Genomic DNA, 22,420 nt, shown 5'->3' with positions numbered 1-22,420 from the left:
TGTCTCGCCAAACAAGCTCAGGATGTATTTCTTGCTCGGATGTTTTGCTGCCTTCTCAAGATCATTTTATTGAGTTTAACATGCTGGCTTCGGCGATGTGAGGAGACTGAAGCATCTGAAAGTTTTCGTGTGGATAACACATCAAATGGTCTTCAAAGTTCTCTGATCGCTTAAAAGTTCCTTTTATCTTCTTCAGTAGGTCACATTCTTTCATGTGTACTAGCTAGTTTTTTTGCTTAAGAATAAACATGTAGTAGATGTGAAGCAAAATGAGGAAGCTACACCATCTGAAACTAACTGTGCTGTTGTCTGTTGATGATTCTTGGATGGTCTTCAAAGTTCTCTGATTGCTTTCTCTATCTACCTTCTCTCATACAGTTGATGCTTGTTGGTCCAGTACTCCAGTAGTATTCAAGCTTCTTAATTACGTCATCTGAATTTGGTCCTAGTGATGCTTCATGTTTGGATCAGAGCTGATGTGTATTAGTCATTTAGAAGAAAAATGAGGGGCGCATGTAGTTCTCTGATTGCTTCCTTTACCTACATTTTCTAATCCAAATGTCTTTTTTTTTTTGGAGATTTGAAGAAGTAAAATGAGGAGGTCATATGATCTGAATTGAATGTTGATACATCCATTCATGGTCTTCAAAGTTCTCGGATTGCTTCCTCTACCAACATGTTACACTGTTTTCAGTGAAATCATATTAATAGTGTCCATCCTCAGTTTTGTGTGTGTTGCTTTAGCTTTACAGTATTCATAATTACGCTTGAGCAAAGCTTTAGTGTTTAAGATGTCAAACGAAGCAAAATGAGGAGGTTTTATGACCTGAAGTATCTGATGTTGATACATACATGGTCTTCAAAGTTCTCTGATGCTGCTTCCTGTGCATGTATTTCCATCTAAGCTTCCTGTGCAGGTTTGTCCCCATTGGTAGTATTGTTGTCATTCCTTTTTCATGAGTTCGTTATGAACCAACATGTTGTCATATGCTTACCTAAGGCATCCCTTTGTCTCAAGCAAATTTGAACTAAGTGTGACGGTCTCCTGGACAAATATATGGTTTTCAAGTAAATATGTCAGCATCCCTATTTTATCCTTTCTGTTGAAGAGCGAACAGATTGTACTCCATTGCTCTTAACATTTCCAGAATGGTTGGTAGTGCCAACAAATTTGTTCTATAAAATGTCTAGCTAGCTAACACTTGGTCATATTTGGGAATTGATAGCGGGTTTTGCAACAGACTGCCAAAATGAACAGTTCTGTATTGGTTTGTTGATTGTTCTGACATACCCATATCACAGTACCAAAGTATGCTGGCAAATTGTTGCGTATCGCACCAGGTGTACAAAGTCACAGCTCTGCAATTGGTCATGGGTGAAATTGGTTGCTCTAGTAGATGCATCGTGCATCAGATCAGTGCCTAGAGACAATATTGTACTTAAGAGAGGAAGAGTTCTTTACCCAGGTCATCGTCTGATCAGTTCCATAATTTTACGGATCTCTTTTGTAGCAGCTACCTTGTTGTATTCAGTACTCTATCATGATGTATGATCTGACACTTGTAATGGGGTAATTCGACGTATGATGTTGTATTTGTTCTGATGAATGAACCTCGAGTATGCCAAGTTATATGTTTACAGCAGTTGGGCTCGTCTCTTCATTATATGTTCTCTTCGTCGGCACCCCGCACAACTAGTTTGCATGTAGCACGTCTCAGAGAAATCTTGTCCATTGTGCATCATTCAGCACATGATCCATCAGCTGCCCTGAATGGAGCTAGCTTAATCAGAGAGTTAGCACATAAGCAGCTACAAAAAGACAACTATATCCTTAATTTTAACATTTGTGATTTCCAATTTAATACATAGCATCTATTGGGAAACAAAATCAAATTTCTCAACAATATACACAACCAACTTGTTTTCGAGATGAGATCAGAGAACCAGTTCCAACGTTGCCATAATCTTAACGCGGACATAAATTTACTCCCATACAAACAAAGCATACAGTTCAGAGCAATACATTGCTAATAAACATAACCCAAACACTGTCGAGGGGCCTCTACAACATTGATCACTTTACCATAGCGTTGCGATACACGACGAACCCAATCACGAATCTTGTACTCAGGTATGTATATGTTCAATGAGTTCTTGCCGTATAGCGTCACCAATGGTTGGATGGTCACATTCTCAAGCGCAGTGCCATTTTCCATAATGCCACACAGCAGCTCAACCTGAGGCCGGTAGCAATGGAACCAGGTGTGGTAAAGGGTCCTCTAATTTAGCCTAACAAATTTAAGAATCGGGCTCAATAAGGATCAGGCCATAATATTATATGATTTTGAACTAAAAATAGATAGAACTGAGTTGATTAATGTGAAGGAGGCACAAAGTCCATGATCCATTACCACCCCTAAATGGAACCCACTCATGCAGGCGATCAAGGCGGTACATATGGAAGGAGGCTTACTCACCATGCCAGCAGTGGCTACCACCCGCCACAACATAAGACATCTGTTTCCAAAAGAATGATAAATGACATGTTAATCTGGCTAAATTGATGGGACGATACTGTTCGTAACCAAAGGAAGAAAAGAAAAACAAAAGCAGGAAATTACTCACATGCAATTGCAGTGTCTCCAATCGGGGTGCAGGATCTAGATAGTGAGCCAGCAGAAGTCTAGCGTGGTTATTTGAACCCCTGGTGAAAATAGTTATTCTACAAGTCAGATGCCTCAAATTCAAAAACATGCATGCCGATCTTGTCAACTTGTGCACCTGAAACATGACCAAAACAAATAAGGAAACATTTACACACCATTAAAATTACGAGGTGAGCAAAGATAATGATAAACAGCTGGTACCTGTGAGGACCAGACTGGTCGATCTTCCATCATTTGTGTATGCACGTTTAGCACCTTCGCTGTGGAAATACTGGGAATTCCAGTGATGGCATGACTCAATGCTCTATTATTGTCTCGGTCAAATAATGCATTGTGAAATTTGAGGGTTACCTCCTCTAGTGTGTTGAGCGACCATGAAGCACTATAGGAATTACATCACCTTGGTACTCGAAATGAGAAAGATCAGGAACACGAAACTCAACCATCTGGACACATATATTGGAACGAATTAGCAAATGTCTAAGTTTATAAAGTTGGTGTGGTATATTCAGATCAGTTACACCCGAGCAGGCGATGAGCTCCAAGTCCTCAAGACTAGAACAATTTAATAGCAAGCCTGGAAGATCTCCAATTATATGAACACGGTGCAAATGAAGCTTCTTGAGTCTCATAAAGCCACAAATAACCAAGTGTGGCTCAATAGAAACATTGGTGAGAAACAAGGATTGGATAAAAGGGCCATCTTGAGCATCTAAAGCCTCAAGAGGGAAGCGATAAATATTTCTGGTTGGTCCTACATTATTCCTCTTCGGCCACAGGTTCATATCAATAATCTTAGCCTTTGATGCAGTTGCAAACGAATCCACCTATCAATATGATCTGAGGAGTTGTCCCGAAGGCTGCACCTGATGCTGAACTTATTGAGCCCTATTCCACTGTGCTGCTGAATAATAGAATTTACTGTCTCGATGAACACTGCGCTTTCTATTTTGATACATCATCATTAGTGGACCGGTCGTTGGCGCCATCAAAACAAAGGTTAGGGAAACGTGTCCAGAGCATTCTCCAGTTTCTCGAAAGAATGCTTATCCTTGCAGCCTCTTTTAGTGGCAGCAGTGACAATACAAGTTGAATTTCCTGTGACAAGAACGGACAATAAAGATCGAGTTATGATCAAAACTACCTGATAGTCATGATAATCGTAAGTACTCATGATTCATGACAGACAACGATTAAAGTATGTATACCAAACTTCAGTGAGGTTCTAATTTGTTGCAAGGAAAATCTAAGCACACAAAAATCCAACAGTGAAACTGGTAATACAGTGCAAAGGAACCAAAATACTAAAAGAAATGCATCTACCACCACCAAATTCAGCTAGGATGGAATTCTGGAGCCCAGATGATTTTACATTTTACCAAATTCCTGGCAGCATAGTGAACAGAGTGAAGGTAAAACTATGCCCGATTGTGCTACGAAGAGTTAGACCCATTTCAGAACAATGGAAATAACCAGGTTGAAATTTGGACATGAGATGCATGGGAGAACCATATGCTGAAGGACCGAAGGGGCGACCAGAGGGGTGGGTGAATGGGAGCCTATAAAAATTCTCAACGAGAATTAGGCCTATGTTCCAAATGCAACCCCAAAACACATCGCGTGTTTTATCGTCAAGATGACGCAAATCAACTCGTGACAAGCTCACCCTAGCAACGATAAGAAACGCTCAATTCGCAGCGGAAACAAATCATGAATCGACTCCATCAAGTTTGAGCGAATGAGATTAAGCAAAGACACTACTGATTGCTAGCAAACCTCACTTTGACTAATCATGCAACGATCTAATAAAAATACTTATCTAACAAGCAAGGATTAGCAAAGGGAAATGCTAAATAAATACCTAATCAAGTTACAAGGATTAACTAGCTTAGTGCACAAATTAACAGGGAGGAACAAATTTAGCTCACTGTGCTTAGCTTCTTTCCATGCGTGCTTGCTGTAGCATGGCCTGGCAGCTGCATGATTCACTTGCTAGCTGGGCCTTTGCCTGCTCCCGCAACTGTGCTGGGCCACGGCCTGGTTCATCAGCTGGTCGGCCTGCTGGCTCCTCCTGGGCCTGTGTCGCTGTTGGGTCGTGGCTGGTGGGCTGCCTAGCGATGGGCCACGAGCTGCAGCTTTGCAGCACCACCGTTGGACTGCTGGCGAGCTGCTGCTCCGCCTGGTTGCCTGCGCACACGAACATAGGTTGCCTGGCTAGAAGAATTCTAATCGCTTCCAAACGGGTAACAAGGACAAAGGTTTCCTCATAATCAATTCCCTCTTTTTGGCTAAAACCTTGGGAAACCAACCTCGCTTTGTTTCTCACAACCAAACCATCCTCACCTTATTTGTTTTTGAAAATCCATTTTGTTCCTATAGGATGGCAATTTGGAGGTGGTTCAACTAAGACCCAAACCTTGTTTTGCTCAAAGTTCTCCAACTCATCATGCATGGTATTAACCCAATTTGAATCAAATAAAGTGTGTCCAATATCTCGGGGTTCGAAAGAGGCAACAAATGCAAAATGTGCAAAGTGTGAAATCTGCCTAGAGTTGTGCCTAGTGGTGCGTTCATGTAAGTTACCGATCATCTGTTGTGGAGGATGACGACGCTGAATGTGCCGTGGAGCCTCTCGCTCTGAAATCGCCTCCCCCTCAATAGCAGCTGGATCACTCCGATCTTCTTCTTCTTCATCCTATAGTGGTACTGGTTGATGGCTCGAAGTAGTGGAAATAGAGGTAGGGCTATCAAGTCTCATAGTAGAAGTAGAAGGTACAGGTGCAACAGCTGGAGCTCGGTCAATCTCATCATCCTCTTCCTCACTACCATCTACACGCTCTTCCTCTTCCTCAAAGATGCTTTGCCCCATTTCATGTTCACCTGCAACTTCAAATACAGGAGTTGTGCAAGGCATAGTTTCATCGAATGTAATCTCACAAGTTTCCACGATCCGTTTAGTTTCAAGGTTAAGCACACAATAAGCACGACTATGAGAAGCATAACCAAGAAAAATCCCATCCGTAGAACGAGACTCAAATTTGTGCAAATTCCCTTGCTTGAGAATGAAACACTTGCAGCCAAACACCCTCAGGTGACTCACTTTGGGGGAACGTCGATTCATTAGCTCATAAGAAGTTTTCTTCAGGAAAGCTCACAAGAAAATTTGATTGGAAACATAGCAAGCAGTGTTGATGGCTTCGGCCCAATATTTTCTAGGAGTCCTATGTTCATCAAGCATCGTCCTAGCCATCTCACAAAGGGTCCGATTCTTCCGTTCAACAACACCATTCTGAGGAGGGACATAAGGCGATGAAAACTGATGTTCAAGACCAAGATCATTGCAAAAGGTTTTAAAACGAGCGTTTTTGAATTCTGTGCCATTGTTACTGCGGATAGCTCTTATGGCATCTTTTGGTTGCTCATTTCTCAACCTCAAGATCAAATCTCGAACAAAATAAAATGCCTCATCCTTAGACTCTATGAAGAAAATCCATGAATACCTCGAAAAATCATCAACGATCACAAGCACATACAACTTCCCACCAACTGAGCAAACACGAGTTGGACCAACAGTGTCCATATGTAACAGCTCGCATGGATGCTCAGTCATCACCTGATTCACAGGTGGATGAGAAGCGGCAACCATTTTGCCATGATGATAGGGAGCACAAACAAGATCTTTCTGAAATCTTAATTTAGGCAAACCTCAAATAAGATCAAGAGCACTTAACCGAGAAAGCAAATCAAAGCTCAAATGACCCAATCTTCTATGCCATTTTCAAAGTTCAGAAGATGAGCCAGCCACTAAACACCGAGAGAGACCAAATAACTTGGAAAAATCAACTCAAAACACTTGACCCTCGGGGACGATCATACACACAAGATCGCCTCGAGAGTCTAAAATCCTTGAGGTTCCTTGCTTAAAACGGACCTCAAAACCATCATCAAGCAGTTGCGACACAGAGAGCAAATTGAAACCAAGAGAATCAACAAGAGCAACTCGCTTGAGCATGAAATTCTCACTCACCTTGATAACACCTTCAGACAACACCATATCTTTGCTATTATCCCCGAAAGTAATGTACTCCTTGGTCATCACCGAGGTGAGGCTGGAGAACCATCTGTGATCACCGATCATGTGTCGAGAGCAACCAAAATCAATAAGCCACGTGTTTTTCAGGCCTCCGACCTGCTCAAACAAAGGGAGACCAAGGATGAGCAAATGACTCAACACTGGGGTTAGAAAAACAAGTAGAATACCAGTGTCGAACCATTTGCTCAAGAGTGGGGTTAGCAAAATCAACCATCTCTCGTCTCACAAGAGGACTACGACCAAAGATAGGGGGAAAACGTGGTTTGTTATAACTCCGAGACTCAAAACCATGGCCATGCTGTCCTGGACCATATTGATCATGGCGAGGAGCATGCCTGGCAAAAACACGCGAAGGAGCAACACGCACACTATCCACACGACGAGGTGGAGGAGCTGCTCTAGGCGCATGTACACCATGAGAAAGGTGGTACATGTCCCTGTTGCCCCACTCACGCTCATGCCTCAAAGCCTTCTTCTTGCGAAAACAAAACTCCTCAAGGTGATCCCATCTCTTGCAATACTCACAGTGGAATCTAGCAGGTTGTTTTGGCTGTGGATTCACTCTAGGTTGGGGCTTAGCTTAGGGTTTTGGTGGGGGTTTCTTAGGAGTAATTTCCGGAAGTGTGTCAAGCTTGTTCTTGAGGTGGTTTGGCTTTTCCACCCAAATGGCTTTCTTGGGTGCTTTGGGTGGTGTCTCAATGAAAACTCCATCTCTCACACACTCAGACAAGTTTTGCTCACAAGCTGGATTGGGTTGCTCTCTATTTTTAGTGGGTGACTCTCGAGGGGTGTAGTCAGTTGGTGGCTCACACTGGTTGTAGCTTGGTTTCTTTCTCTCACCACTGTTTTGACCCACCTTCTCACACAACCCATCAAAGAACTTGTGCAACCCATTAAAATGACAACCCTTCATAACAGACCCAAGCCCAAAACCATCAGCCCTTTTGAACTCCTGAATCATCATGTCTAGCTGAGGTTCACTACTTGACACCCAACTAAGAACAGTGCGCAAGTAAGAGTTTTCATCCTTAGCATGTTGCAAATTAAGTTTGAGTTCAGGACAAACAGTGCATTCAGGAAGTTTAGATCTAGCAATGAACTCAGACTTCTCTAAATCACTAAGCTTAGCACATGCATCATCCAACTGAACTTGCAAAGCAGGGCAAGACTTACATGCACCAAGCAAAACAGGCCTAGTCTTAACCTCATCTAAAGCAACCCTAGTCAAATCCAATTCATCTACCAATAACGCATGCTTAGATTGTAAAGATGCAAGACTAGCCATATGAACACCACATTAATCACACTCAACAACATCAGAAATAGTAGGAGCAGATTTAAGCATATCTATCTCAATCAAGGCACTTTCTAACTTAGCCTTAAGCTCAACTCGCTCTTTAGCAGCCTTCTTAAGCAGTTTATCTTGATTGATCAGGCAATCATTAAGTTCTTCTACTTCTAGAGCAAGCTGTTCAGTAGTAGGCTTTACCTCAGTTTCTATGTCGGAGTCGCTTTCCTTGTCATCCTTCATAGAGTTGAGAGCCATGACACAGTACCTGTCGCGGTTCTTGCCGGAGTAGAAGCAGAGGCCATTGAAGTTCTTGCCGTCCTTCTTCTTTGCCTTGCGGTCGTCGTCCTCCTCGCTTGAGCTTGAGTCGGTGTGGTCATCGGTGTTGGAGTCGACGTCACTGAGGGAGGTGATGAAGGCACGCACTTTGGCCTTCTTGTGATGCTCCTTCTTGCGGTTGGTGTACTTCTTCTTCTTCTTGGTGCCGTCCTTGTTCTTGTGCTTGTTGTAGTCGTACCTGCTCTTGGATTTGTTCTTGTCGGGGCAGTTGGCGGCGAAGTGTCCTGGCTTCCTACAGTCGAAGCAGGTGTTGTTGTTCCTTCGCCGGTTCTTGCGGTTGTCGTTGAAGCGCATGAATCGCTGAGTGATCAAGGCAAGCTCATCATCATCAAGAACCTCCAGCTACTCCTCTGAAACAGAAACCAAAGAAGACAAGGCAAACGACATAGAAGAAGAGTTACTCAAAGACTTAGGCTGTCCAGAGCCTGACATGAGAGCCATACTATTTGGATCAGTAGAGCTCCCTTGTTTAGCTCGGAGCCTCTTGTCAACCTCCGTGGATTTCAACTTAGCAAATAGCTCATCAGTGGAAAGTGTTTCATAATTCGGTGACTCAATGATAGCATCAACCTTCGTACCCTACACTTCGTGATCCAAGGCATACAAGAGCTTTTAAACTCTATCATGATCAGTGTAGGGTAAGACGGTGATATTTGTTTTCATCTTGTTCACAACAGCCAAGAAACGCTGAAACAAAGCATCGGCAGACTCACCAGGCAAATAAGTCTCAAAGAGTCTAGCCTTCACCTGACTGTTTCCCTTATGGAAACTCTGAAGTCGAGACCAAATCTCATGAGCAAGAGACAGATCTTCAACTCGATCAAACTCAGCACGACTCAGACTCGCAAACAGAATATCAACCACCTTGCTGTTGGTGTGATACTTATCCCTATCATCCTGAGTCAGTCGAGTAGCAGGAATCACACAAGTCACATCCTGAGTGATTTCCCAAACCACTGCTCCCCTACTATTTAGATGGGCTTTCATACGAGTTTTCCAATACCAATTATCAGAGCCATCAAAGTAGGGTGCAGCGGTCGAGGAAGAACGCTCAGATGTCGCCATCATGAATTTTGAAACCGATTAGGGTATGGAGAAACCTTAACCAGCTCTGATACCAATTGAAGGACCGAAGGGGCGACCAGAGGGGGTGGGTGAATGGGAGCCTATAAAAATTCTCAACAAGAACTAGGCCTATGTCCCAAATGCAACGCCAAAACACATTGCGCGTTTTATCGTCAAGATGACGCAAATCAACTCGTGACAAGCTCACCCTAGCAATGATAAGAAACGCTCAATTCACAGCGGAAACAAATCATGAATCGACTCCATTAAATTTGAGCAAATGAGATTAAGCAAAGACACTGCTGACCGCTAGCAAACCTCCCTTTGACTAATCATGCAACGATCTAATAAAAATACTTATCTAACAAGCAAGGATTAGCAAAGGGAAATGCTAAATAAATACCTAATCAAGTTACAAGGATTAACTAGCTTAGTGCACAAATTAACAGGGAGGAACAAATTTAGCTCACTGTGCTTAGCTTCTTTCCATGCGTGCTTGCTGTAGCATGGCCTGGCAGCTGCATGATTCACTTGCTAGCTGGGCCTTTGCCTGCTCCCGCAACTGTGCTGGGCCACGGCCTGGTTCATCAGCTGGTCAGCCTGCTGGCTCCTCCTGGGCCTGTGTCGCTGTTGGGCCGTGGCTGGTGGGCTTCCTAGCGATGGGCCACGAGTTGCAGCTTAGCAGCACCACCGTTGGACTGCTGGCCAGCTGCTGCTCCACCTGGTTGCCTGCGCACACAAACATAAGCACGAACGCAAGAACAGGAAGAACAAACCGGATAAACACAAGAACACCCGAAACTTCAAACGAGAAATCCTCCTTCAAATCTCCATGGATCGAGATGAAACTTGAAACAAGGATGCAATACCCCTAAGGAAAATAGATCCATGAGACAAATCACGAAAAACTTAAGTATTCATCGCAAATCTTGGAGAAAAAACCCTAACTCAAGAATGCGATTTGAAGAAAACTCAAATTCAAGCCGGATTTGTGAGGGATTTGAAGGGGTATCATATCAAATACGCTCTCCAAGGTCCTAGCAACATTTCCCTTCAACCAATCTCACGAGATTCGGGCTCAAACGTGATGAACGAAAAACACCCAAAAATAGCTCCGAAAATAGGAAAAAAGAAAAACGCTCGGGATCAAAGATTTAGCATGATTTGAGACAATAAACCAAGATAAATCACGAGAGCATCTTCTATACAAGATGAGGACTAGCCTCCTCCCTTCACCCACCCACTAAAGATGAAGAAATCAAGAGAAAAGAGTAATCACTCTCTAATCTCCCTCTCTCCTCTCACTTTAAGCATATGACTAGCCTCTAAGCCAAAAGATAATGAGTTTCTAAGCAAAGAGGTACTGAAATAACCAGCCCACCATCCCTATTTATAGTCTAGGACTAAAGACAATACTACCCCTACAACTACAACTAGGATAACTACCCACGGAGGGGGTATTTTGGTCCAAGTTTTTATCCGCGCATCGGACGGACACGCCGACTTCACGACTTTGCTTCGCCTCGACGCAAGCTTCGCGATGACGCCACGCGTCCTCCTTCTCGAAGCTCTGCCCGCACCGAGCTCGCCCCCGGTTTTGAGGCCCAAACTGGGAAGCCTGCCTGTGCGGTGGTTTTGAGGCCCAAACCACCCAAACCGTCCATCTTTGCTTGGCCGCCACACGACCTCCTCGATGTCGACGCGTGTCCGGCCTCCGCCAAGCCTCCCGCTCGACTCGACCGACGCCGTCTCCATCCCGTCATATCCTCTCGCCATTCCGTGCACCATGTGAACCGCCCGTGACTTCGCCCGGACTCCTCGTGTCTATCGGTCCAAGCCTACTTACATTCATCCTTCACCGCTATTGGTCCATCGGCATGAACCTTTCGCTTGACCTTCACCGCACGCCGCGACCGCCACGTCGCATCCTACACCTGCACAACACCAGCCAAGAGCAACATCAAACTAACACAACGTTGTCAATCACCTATCATCCAAGGGTGACCACCATTGATCCTCATATGCTGTATGGGGAGAATGTACTAGATATGGCGCAGGGATCTAAAACACAGTTAGGAACAACCAGGTTGATAGTACAGATGAGGAAATACTGGCTTCTCATGAAGTCATCCTCAAAGGCTCAAACATTGGAGAATCCAAGATAATAACTTCATTGTTGTTTTTTTTTCTCCTACAGCCCCAATCCATTCGGATCCAGCGAAGAGGAGCGGAGAGATGGGAAGGAGCTTACCTCGAGGAGATCCTCCAGGTGGAAGGAGGAGGAAGGGCCGAGTGCATCCCTGACGCTGCGGGGGTGCACCAGCCACCTCTGCTTGCCCGCCGCGTACTCCTCCATCCGGCGCTACTGCTGAAGGCGAGCAAGGCAGCGGGGCTAGCGGATATCCATCTCCAATCCGGGATCCCTTCTTCTACAAACGTTATTTGAAGGACCTGACCACATAATTACATAAAAGTTTTCAAGATAAAACAAAAAGGACCAGCTCCAAGACTTTCACTGTCATAATCTTAACACGGACACAAATTTACTCTCATGGAAACAAAGCACGTACAGTAAACAACACACTTTTGCTCACTCACTCAACCCTAAGTAAATACAAGTTGTATGCACGGCACTACAACCACCGCTGTCGATGGGCTTTTACGACAGTGATGGCTTTACCAAAGCGTTACGAGGCACGGTGCGCCCATTCACAAATCTTGTCCTCAGGTACACCTATGTTCGCGCTATGCTATCAACATACAGCGTCACCGTTGGTTCAATGGTTACATGCTCAAGCGACAGCACTATTTTCCAGAATGCCATGCAGCAGCTTGACCTGAGGCCGGTAGCACCGGAACCCGCTCGTGTAGACTGTCTTGAGGTGATCTAGGCGGCGCATAGGGAGGATTCCCTCACCAGGCCAGCAGTGGCTGCCCATCACATGGTATTGCATCTGTTTCCCAAAGATTTGATAAATTGCATGTTAATCTGGCTGAATCGACAGGAGGCTAATGTTCGTCTACAAAGAAAGAAAAGCAAAAAGAAAACAGCAAAGTACTCACATGCAGTTTCAGTGTCTCCAGTTGGGGTGCACAATCCAAACAGTGAGCCAGCTGAAGAATTCCAGTGTGCGTATTTGGGCTATTGGTGAAAATAGTTATTTCACAGGTCAGATGCCTCAAATTCACAAACATGAATGTCGGTCTTGTCATCCTATATATGCACCTGAAAACATGACCAAAATAAATAAGAAGACATTAACAAACTGTTTGAACAATTATGGGGGCAAGTAATGATAGACACCAGGTACCTGTGAGGACCAGATCGGTTGGTCTTCCTGCATATAAGCACGTATGTTTAGCTCTTTGACTGCCGAAATACTGGGAATTCCAGTGATGGCATGGCCCAGACCTTTATTGCTGACTTGTTCATGCAACGGCATCTGAAATGTGAGAGTTACCTTCTCTAATTTTGTGCAACCATGAAGCACTATAGGAATCACATCTCCTTTGTATCCAAAATGAGTAAGGCCGGTAACATGAAAATCGACCTTGTGGACACACATATTGGAAATTAGCAAATGTCTAAGTTTAGCTAGTTGGTGTGGTATATTCAGATCAGCCACACCAGAGCAGGCGATAAGCTCCAAATCCTCAAGAATAGAACAATTTAATAGCAACCCTGGAAGATCTCCAATTATTTGAACATGGTCCAAATGAAGCCTCCTGAGTTTGGTATAGCATTGAAGAACCAGCAGCGGGCCTCCCTGTGGAGTATGCGTCCATCGACATACCAGGTACCTGCGGCCTCCAAGGATGCGTGCCTCAGTATTACTACTACTCTGCATCCTCACAACACAATAATGTTACGAGCGAGGAAGCCAAGATCTCGAACGACAGTCATGCTCAGAGTGTGGTCGATCAAGTAATGGGCGAGTTCAAGGCAGCTATCGACATGATAAAAGCGAAGATGCATAGGTACCCCGCATGCCTTGGAGATGTCGATGAATCTTACAGCATGCCGAGGATTGTGTCCATCGGCCCCTACCACCACGGCCGCGACCACCTCAAGCAGGCGGAGAAGGTGAAGCACGCGGCTGCCTGCCACTGTGGGAGGCGGTGCTCGAGCTCCGGCTGGATGTGTGGCGGCTGTGGTGAGAAACGTGACTACGACGAAGAACGGAAAGAGAAAGAAGATTAGATTGGGAGGCTGACTAGAGGGTTCCACGGATGACGTGTGGGTCCCTTGCTTAACGGTGACAAAACAGCCTCCATTTAACGTGTTCCTGTACCTCCAACCAATAACAAACAGGAATGGATCCGTCCCTCTTAACCAAACACGAGACCAGACGATCTCATCAAAAAAAATAAGGATGGGACTGTCCCAACCCACTTTACTCTCAAATGAAACACACGCTAGCAACCGGTGAAGTTCTTTTGACTTATCATCAAATTAATATTATGATTACTACGACACGTGCATGGACCCCACAATTAAGTTTAAAATGTTGGCCATATAAGTTTGATATTTTAAACGTACTATTTTATAAATATTTTAGCAAAATAATAAACCGTTGACACTGACTAGGAAAACCAAAAATAGAGACCTATCACCGGCCTGTCCTCTGCTCCTCATGCGCGCGGGCATGGCGGCTATCGGCCTCCTCGTTTACGCGCAACATGATACCAAATACTCTCTCCATTTCAAATTATAAGTCATTTCAAGTTTCTCGAAAAGTCAAAAGCATATGGAATTTGACCAAATTTATATAATAAAGTACTAACATTCATGATATCAAATAAATAGCATTAGTATACCAAATAAATATCATTAGTTTCTTCAGTAACTATATTTTTATAGTATATTCGCTGCCATAAATCTTTATGATCCTCTCTATAATTTTGGTCAAAGATAAAATATTTTGACTCTCTAAAAAAAGTTGGAACAACTTACAATTTGGAATGGAGGGAGTATTAGAGTCGACATGTATGGAGATGGTGCTGTTGCGCAAAGAGAGCCAGTGCTCAGAGTCACTTTGACACCTTGCGACAGCATCGCAGCAACTTGGCCCTCTTGCTTGTACTCCCTCCGTCCCAAATTACAATTCGTTTTGGCTTTTCTTGATACATTTCTTTTGTTATGTATCTAGACATGAGTATATATCCAAGTACATATAAAAATTATGTACCAAAAAAGCCAAACGAATCGTAATTTGAGACGGAGGGAGTACTATACTATGTGTGCATCACAATAATATATTCGGTTTCAGATATAGCCATTCTTTTTTCTGACGTTTTTTAGGTGGCCAGGGCTTCCTATTTTTGGATATAGTAAATTTTATCCCTTTGCTTCTTTTTATATTAAAAAAATGCAAAAACTACTGGAGTACCGAGCACTCAATTCCACGGAAGTAGATGGGGACAATAACGGCTGATGCAGTCATGCTTATATATAAGCATATTTGTTACGCTCCTGATGTGCATTATTGTTGCCTATCGTTATTGATATGTTCCTGATCAATTTTTCCTGATATCTTAGGCCATTTGATTCGATGGCACAGTTGAGAAGGCTCTCGCATCTTTTACAAGGCACGCAGGATGAATTCATCTCGCGATGAAATTAGTCCAGTGCCCAAGCCCATGTTTCTTAATGCATTTTTGGCAAAGCTTTCCTAGGGCTGTTGCGCAACATTGGGCTGACTTTATTTGCCTGCGCATAAGAATCTTTTAGGTCTTGACATGCTTAAGCTTTTCAGCTAGTCTGGTGGTCGTTGAAGACAATCGCCGAACTTTTTGGCTCTTTTGCTTTGGGTTTTCTGTGTCTAGAGGGTGTTCTAGAGAGTGTCAGTAAGCTGCCTGTCATTTCTGCTCTTCATGGTGTTAGCTTGCTGTATGAAAAATACTAGACATTGTAAGATAGTAACCCTAGCAACAAAATGTTTGGTTTTAATCAAAGCAGGGCCATATGGCCTTTTATCTAAAAAAAGTTCTCCCACTATCATTAAATATGTATGGTTGTCCCTCCTCCTTTTTCTGGGCTTGGGACCAGCTATGCAATCGTAACTGCATAGGCGGAGTTCCCCACCATCCCCCCACCCCACCCCACCCCCACACACACCTACCAACAAAAATGTAGAATACTAAATGTTTTTATATATTTTGTTTTTTTCTCCTTATCTAAGAAAGAAATATTGATGTTAGAAGAAATGATGAACAAAAAATTTGGTTTTCCCAAATTAAACAACAGAAGACAAGGTGCAATATTTTTGTATTTTTTGTTTTGTATTAAGCAACAAACTACTAAGTGTAATATTTTTTTGTATTTTTTACTATTGAGGATTTTTTTTCTTTTTTAATAAGCATGACAAAGACGCAGCAAACATTCCCTTCTTTGCAAAAGACGAGTTGACCGTGGAGCTTGTAGTATGATTGCAGAAGTCTACAAACCTACAAAGGGTTTGTAGGAAAAAAAATATATATAAGGACGACAACATAAATTAGGAACACGTGCGCACACACTCACATGCGCAAGCACAAACACAAATAAAGCTAAGCTAGAATATTGTGGTGAAGGCGATGCAGTACGGTGGGAGGAGCTACCTAAACTTGGTATTCAACCGCCGTTAACTATGAACTCTGGAATCTTTTAATCATTTTCATTTCACGAAACAACTTGATCGTGATGTTGCTGGTTATAAGCATCACCCAATCCAGTGGTTCAAGTTCAAAGCAGAGGTTTTGAATTAGCAAGTTATGTTTTCACATTGAACACCAAAAGCAGAAAAATTCATGGAATTTGAGTGCATGCAGTTTTATAGTACTCCCAATCTCTATTCTGCAAAAAATGAAGGCGTAAATTTTACGAAGAAAGAACTCCCAATCTTTATGTATTCTTTAAACTATCAAAAACTCTGAACTTGTCTGTTGATGCAGAGAGCATAAAACAGAGCTTGGGACGAAGTGTTAGCTCGGTGCTGTATAAACTACTTACTGAAGTAGAAAAAAAAATGGTGATAAGGGTTGAGACTGGAGAGTTGCAGATGGGTACTTTATTTGCAAAAGAAAAAAACAGTTGCAGATGGGTAGATACATAGCTAGCATTGGAGTACGTACCTCCATGCTCCTCAGCATCGGCGACATTATCAGATATCTTGAGCTCAGCTTTCAGTTCCTCCACGATTGCGGCCATTCGCTTATTTTCAACTTTGTACAGCTCGAATAATCGTTCCTGAAGCTTAATATGTTGCATCTGGAGTACAAATACGTAGCCCAGAATGGAATCAAATTAAAGCTACATGGACACATGAATGGAATCAAAGTACATCAATCCTTCAGATAATTACATCAATCCTATGTGGATGGGCACATGAATGGAATCAAATCAAAACTACATGGGATGCGATTTGTGTCCATGCATGTGGAAGTGAATATACCAGTTGATCAGGGTCTGACGTACATTTATCGTTTGAAATGTGTCGGCAAGTTGCTTTCGGAGCGCCACCATCTCCAGCAGGGTTACCGAGGACCACTGGATCTGCTGTAAAAATGGCTCCATAGTAGCCCCGTTAATTACTGGCCATGCATGCATGTAAAGCTATGGTAGCATGCATCTGATAACTCAGATCGGCTAAAACAGAACCGTGGAAACTTTAGATATGGTACGAACATTGTATTAACCATTCACATGATGACCTGACGAGATTACCTTTGCAATGCTGGGATGCCCCTCCGGTATGGAATGCGCCATTTCTTGGGCCTGACTATACAGTGTGCTATTACAATTGTTCTGAACGTCGATTTGGTCATTGAGCTTCTTGATTTGCTCACTGAGCGTGGAATCCCGCAACATCTGATCATTAAAGGAGATGTTAGAACTACATAATTAACCAGATCAGAAGCAGCGAGAGAATAATCGATTACCTTGTACATGTGCCGAGAAAATTCCCTTGAACCTGCATCCACGGTCCCCATTTTGTCCTCATTCATCCTTTTCACTAAAAGTGATGGATGTTTGGAGTGGATGTCAACAGCGTGCCTGATCGCAGCCTCTGCTTCCTCCACTTCCCTAGGACAGGCATCCGCACAGTCCACGCCGACAGTCACAGACTGAAGAGATGAAAGATTTTCCAAGCCGAAGTCGAAACTGATGTTGGCATCCACCAACTCAGACACCATGACACTAAAAGTGATGTCTTCAAGCCTTGGCATTGCTCCCGGTACAAACTGTAACGATCCACCGAGATGTAAGAATCTCAAATTCTGGAATCCGCCACACCCACAAATAGTAAGTTTTAATTTGTGGTTTTTTATATCCATTAGCACGAGGTGGCGGAGCTTTTGTAACGTCCCAAGAATTCTCAGGTCCTGTTCGTCCGTATTACTCACCAGCACCTTCAACTGGCAGAGGTTGGGAAGACGTTGGCCATTCATCCATGCCGGCAGCTTTGAGAAATGCACATTCAACAGTTGAAGCGTACGGAGGCTTGAGGAGAGGGCAAAACTAGGTTCTCTACCCACATCTATCTCTAAGTATGCCGTCAGTAACATGGATATGTCTTGGATCTTGTGGAGCTTGCTTAGAGACGCCAGAAAATCTCTCCCCTCCTCTTGATCTTGTAGTTTAATGCCAGACTTAAGTACCCTGAGATTTATCAGCTTGCCCAATTCCTTGACAAACTTTCTTGTAGAGCACTTGTTGTCGGCACCACTGTGCATCTCTTGCTCCTGTACGCGGGGTGCCTCCCTAAGAAGAAAGTTCGGCAGCAATTCGTGGTACATCTCTAGCTCCACTAGGGACGTCATCTCCCCGATCCAATCCGGCACTCTTGTCTTCTCATCAGCTCGCAGGCACATCAATTGTTTCAGCAAGCGTACACTGGCTGGCAGTTCTTTTATCCCGGTGTCATCCAACAGCAGTGTTTGCAGAAACTTAAGATTCCCTATTTCTTTGGGGAGCTTACGAACAGGTGTATGCGATAGCGCAATGTACCTCAGATGGAGTAACTTAGCAATATGTTTGATAGGATAACCTTTCATACCAATACAATACTCCAGAACTAGGACTCGCAAAACTTTAAAGCTGCACACTGGGGGAATCAGTTTTGTAAAACATATTATGGCATTAAAGGACCTCACTCGTGCCAAATTATCCTTATAATTAGTTTCTTCTGTTAACGTTCGGAGGGCTAAGCGACGAACTTTGTCTTGTGCAACTGATGACCGTTGGTCTTTATCCAGTACAACAGCAAAGTTCTCTTCAGTTGACAATTGTCTTATGAGACGATGTACCATGTCATGGACACGGCAACCTCGTAAAAGCCCTGAGCTTTTCTCCTCTGTAGGTATGACCAAGTTCCTATTCATGAGTTCACGGAGATAGCTATCTCCGACATCAAAAAACGCTTTCCCTCTTTCCTCGTAGATAAAACCTTCAGCTATCCACCTCAATATCAATTCCCTTTTATCTATAGAATATTCTTCTAGAAATATACATAGATACAATAAGCAGGTCCTTAGATGAGGATCTAAGTCGTAGTAGCTAAAAGATAATATCTTTTTCATATCTTCAACTTTGTTCTCGTCAGGACCAAAACCAATCGAGTTGTACACATCAGACCACTCCTCTATTGGTTTCCTAGCCAGCACCCCAGCTATTGTAACAATGGCTAATGGTAGGCCACGACATTTATGTATGATTGTATCCGAAACCATATCCAAATTATCACTACAAGGACGTTTTTCTTCCCCGCCGAATGTTATCGAATAGAATAGCTTTTTGGAGTTCTTATCAGAAAGTTCATCTAATTTATAAACTTCACCAATTTCCTTTGAAATTTCAGAGTTACGCGTAGTTGTGAGTATTCTACTTCCACATTTACCGTCAACAAAAGCAAGTTCAACAAATCTCCATGTTTCTTTCTCCCATATATCGTCGAGAACAATGAAGTACCTATGCACATGATCGACGAGACCTATGAATCAGTAAAATAATCTAGAACATGTAAAAAGGCACAAAGCATGCACGCCTATCTTCCTATTACTAATTGGAGGTTCCTTTTGAAGCTTCCAGGTGAAGCCACCTAGGATTCATAGGTGGACACTCTAGAAAAAGAGAGAAATCCTACAAATTTTCACAAAAAAGCAAAATATCCGACCATCAATCTATAGATTCAAATCATCATAGCCATTGGATCTATTTTGTTTTCTAAAAAATTACCCATATATGCCATTATGAAAATAGCTTAAAGTAACCCCCTAAATCTATATATAAATTATCCACCTCTGCCATTATAGAAAATAAACTAAAGTAATCCCCTAATCTTAATCAAAATTATCCACTTATGCCATTATAAAAAATAATTAAAATAACCCCCTAATTTGCAACTGAATTGCCTACCACTATTACTTAAAAAACTTAAATAACCCCTTAAATTTGCATCTATATTACCCACACATGCTATTATTAAAAATAACATGAGATAACCCTACGTAATATACAACAATATATGATTCTAAATTGTCTATATCTTGCACTATTAGTATACGATATAATAATTAAGGTCTATATGCATGCTGTGTGGTACCATTTATAATTAAAGATATAAAGTGATGGGAATATAGATTTCTATGCTAAAATTGAATCTCAAACTTAGGGTTCATTAAACAAATTCAAGCGCATACATGTGATCCAAAGTGAAAAGTTAAAGATTATAAATGTGGATGAAAATATTATAGAGTAATTACTAATTTAAATCTATCACAATTGGATGAAGATATTAAGTATATATCTACATAAGTATTGTCTTCGAATATCTAACAAATGAGAGGTAGCTTATGGTAATAGTTTTGTAGCAATGTAGTCTCATTTTTTTCTATTAGATACTCCGCATTAGTTCCCACGAGACAAGTTAGAAAAAGAGAGAAATTCTCATAAAAATTAAAAACATCAAACACCAATCCTGTAAACTCTAATAATCATAGCCATTGATCTATTATATTTTCTAAAAAGTTACCCCACCACTATCATTGTTAAAATATTCAAAAATAAGCTCTAAACCTATATCTAAATTACCGAGCTCAACTATTATAAAACATAATCTAAAGTAACCCCATAATATTCATCCAATTTACTAATACACATCATTATAAAGCATAACTTAAAATGTCATTCTAAAATTGTATTTATGTTCCCCATGTATGTCGTTATTAAAAATAACCTAAAGTAAACACATAAATCTTAATCTAATTATCTTCATATGCATCATACAAAAATGTCAAAAAGTAAACTAATATATGATTCTAAATTACCTATTTATGTCATTGTTAATAGAAAAATACTAAGTTAAAGTATATGCACATGATGAGTGCCATCATTTAGACCATTTATACAGCATGTGCGGAATCGATGAAAAATATTGATTTGTATGCCAAAAATAATGTATGGAGGATTGGAGGTGTGATATAAAATGGAAAAAAGTATGAATATGGATGAAAAAGTGCATAGAGTAATTATTAATTAAAAATCAATCACAACTGGACAAAGATGGGTACATACCTATATAAGTATTATGTTGAAGTATTGGAAAAATAAAAGACTAGTAGGTAAACAATTTTGATTATTAGCTAAGAGTTTAATTTCTAAATAATTTTTAAATACAATAGCTTCTAAAAATATTAGCCCGTGCGGGAGCACGGGTTGATGGACTAGTTACAGTAAACTGTGATCGGCTTTATCAGATGCCAAGACATAAAACACTTATCAATCAGGAATAATGTGTGGATGGTCTGTACCTTTTTCCTTCAAGGTGCCCACGGAGTGAATCGATGAGCTGCTTTTCATCCAATTCCTTTAGATCACCAAGAAGGCTGAGCCTTCTATTATCAACAAGAGCATTGATCATATTTGACGTCTTGTTGAGATCAATAAGAATGTCCCTTAAGGTTTTCTTAATGTCTGGTTTTGGTCCCACTGGAACAAAAGCACCGCAATCAAATCGTCCATTAATCTTTGTAAGCTTGTCGTACACTGCCATGGCAAGGGTGGTCTTGCCCAATCCTCCAGACCCGACAATGGAGACTATCTTCTTCTCCTGCCCACCTATGGACAGCATCTCAATGAGGGCATCCCTTGGCTCGTTGATGCCAACGAGCTGTGAAGGCTTTGTGTAGAGAGCCGAACAGCTAGGATCGATTGTTTTGGATGCAGGCTTGACCTTAATGGAATCATCAATTTTGTACCTGTTACGCCTCTCGGCAACCTCTACGAGTTGCCTCATGATGTCTTCTATGTCGTTGGCAATGTCATGGCGAGCCTTGACCTTGGCGAACAAGTCACCCATCTTGTGCATGGCGCGTTTGAGTCTGCTCGGATCGGCAGTCTCAGGGCCCTCCAATTGGACGAGCACGGTGTCGAAGACATCCTCCACGTCGTAGCACTTGTCCCTGACCTCACGTGCCCAGACTTTGGTCTGCTCATCGAGCAGGTACCACGGCACGTTGGCGACCGTGTCGAGGAAAGGGCGGATGCTCTGTAGCTCCGCCGAGAGAGACTCGACTTGCTTCCTCAGGCCTGTCGTCTGCAGCTTGTACTCCTCGCCGAGTAGCTGGAGCAGCTTGGAGGCGAGGCTGCCAACTGCTCCAGTCACCAGATCCATGCTGGACTAGCTGGGCGCTATTGCTAGCAGCTAGCCCACTACTTCGGATAGCTCTCAAAGGTAAACTATTCTCTCTGCATCGCTTGCTTTCTATGCTGTGGAGTGGTGCGCGTGGGCGTATATATAGTCTAAGCTCTTGTTTAGTTCACCCCCAACTCCCAACTTTAGCACTATGCAAAAAGAAGATTCCCCATCACATCAAACTTGCGGTACATGCATGGAGTACTAAATGTAGACGAAATTAAAAACTAATTGCACAGTTTTGTTGTACTTTGCGAGACGAATCTTTTGAGCCTAATTAGTCAATGTTTGGACA

General features: G+C 42.4%; 1 protein-coding gene, 2 non-coding genes and 2 pseudogenes across 7 annotated transcripts; 4 read left to right on the top strand and 1 right to left on the bottom strand.

The window, feature by feature from the left end:
• Positions 1 to 91: 91 nt before the first annotated feature.
• Positions 92 to 171, top strand: LOC117851110 (small nucleolar RNA R160). The gene has a single exon (XR_004639473.1). It is a non-coding gene; the product is annotated as a small nucleolar RNA R160 (small nucleolar RNA).
• A 92-nt stretch (positions 172 to 263) lies between these two features.
• LOC117851111 (small nucleolar RNA R160) lies at positions 264 to 352 on the top strand (annotated as a pseudogene).
• Positions 353 to 587: 235 nt separating this feature from the next.
• LOC117851107 (small nucleolar RNA R160) lies at positions 588 to 664 on the top strand. Its single transcript, XR_004639472.1, has one exon. It is a non-coding gene; the product is annotated as a small nucleolar RNA R160 (small nucleolar RNA).
• A 138-nt stretch (positions 665 to 802) lies between these two features.
• Positions 803 to 877, top strand: LOC117851109 (small nucleolar RNA R160; annotated as a pseudogene).
• A 9,727-nt stretch (positions 878 to 10,604) lies between these two features.
• Positions 10,605 to 22,215, bottom strand: LOC117849826 (disease resistance protein RGA5). Of its 5 annotated transcripts, XM_034731528.2 has the most exons (10): positions 21,242 to 22,215; positions 17,837 to 19,400; positions 17,372 to 17,674; positions 17,157 to 17,300; positions 16,908 to 16,988; positions 16,565 to 16,700; positions 12,763 to 13,252; positions 12,515 to 12,677; positions 11,703 to 12,405; positions 10,605 to 11,385 (listed from the first exon to the last, which is right to left on the bottom strand). In XM_034731528.2, exons 1-7 carry the CDS (start codon positions 22,102 to 22,104, stop codon positions 13,149 to 13,151), a joined length of 3,195 nt encoding a protein of 1,064 aa, XP_034587419.1. In that variant the 5' UTR covers positions 22,105 to 22,215; the 3' UTR covers positions 10,605 to 11,385; positions 11,703 to 12,405; positions 12,515 to 12,677; positions 12,763 to 13,148. The 5 variants fall into 5 exon arrangements, with proteins under 5 accessions (XP_034587419.1, XP_034587414.1, XP_034587416.1 ...); XM_034731523.2 differs by having other exon boundaries at positions 17,372 to 19,400; positions 21,242 to 22,214; XM_034731525.2 differs by having other exon boundaries at positions 12,763 to 12,894; positions 17,372 to 19,400; positions 21,242 to 22,214.
• Between the last annotated feature and the right edge of the window lie 205 nt (positions 22,216 to 22,420).

The sequence above is a fragment of the Setaria viridis genome, chromosome 3 (genome assembly GCF_005286985.2).
Source record: "Setaria viridis chromosome 3, Setaria_viridis_v4.0, whole genome shotgun sequence".
Lineage (NCBI taxonomy): Eukaryota > Viridiplantae > Streptophyta > Magnoliopsida > Poales > Poaceae > Setaria > Setaria viridis.
This window is presented reverse-complemented; position numbering and strand designations above follow the sequence as displayed.

What these genes read in the sequence shown, in the direction of transcription:
- LOC117849826 (XM_034731523.2), bottom strand. Translation starts at nt 22,104, where the DNA reads ATGGATCTGGTGACTGGAGCAGTTGGCAGCCTCGCCTCCAAGCTGCTC. An exon ending in ACACATTTCAAACGATAAAT is followed by an intron (nt 16,701 to 16,907) that starts GTACGTCAGACC and finishes TTTGTACTCCAG; the next exon opens with ATGCAACATATTAAGCTTCA. An exon ending in CGATGCTGAGGAGCATGGAG is followed by an intron (nt 13,253 to 16,564) that starts GTACGTACTCCA and finishes TGGAGGCCGCAG; the next exon opens with GTACCTGGTATGTCGATGGA.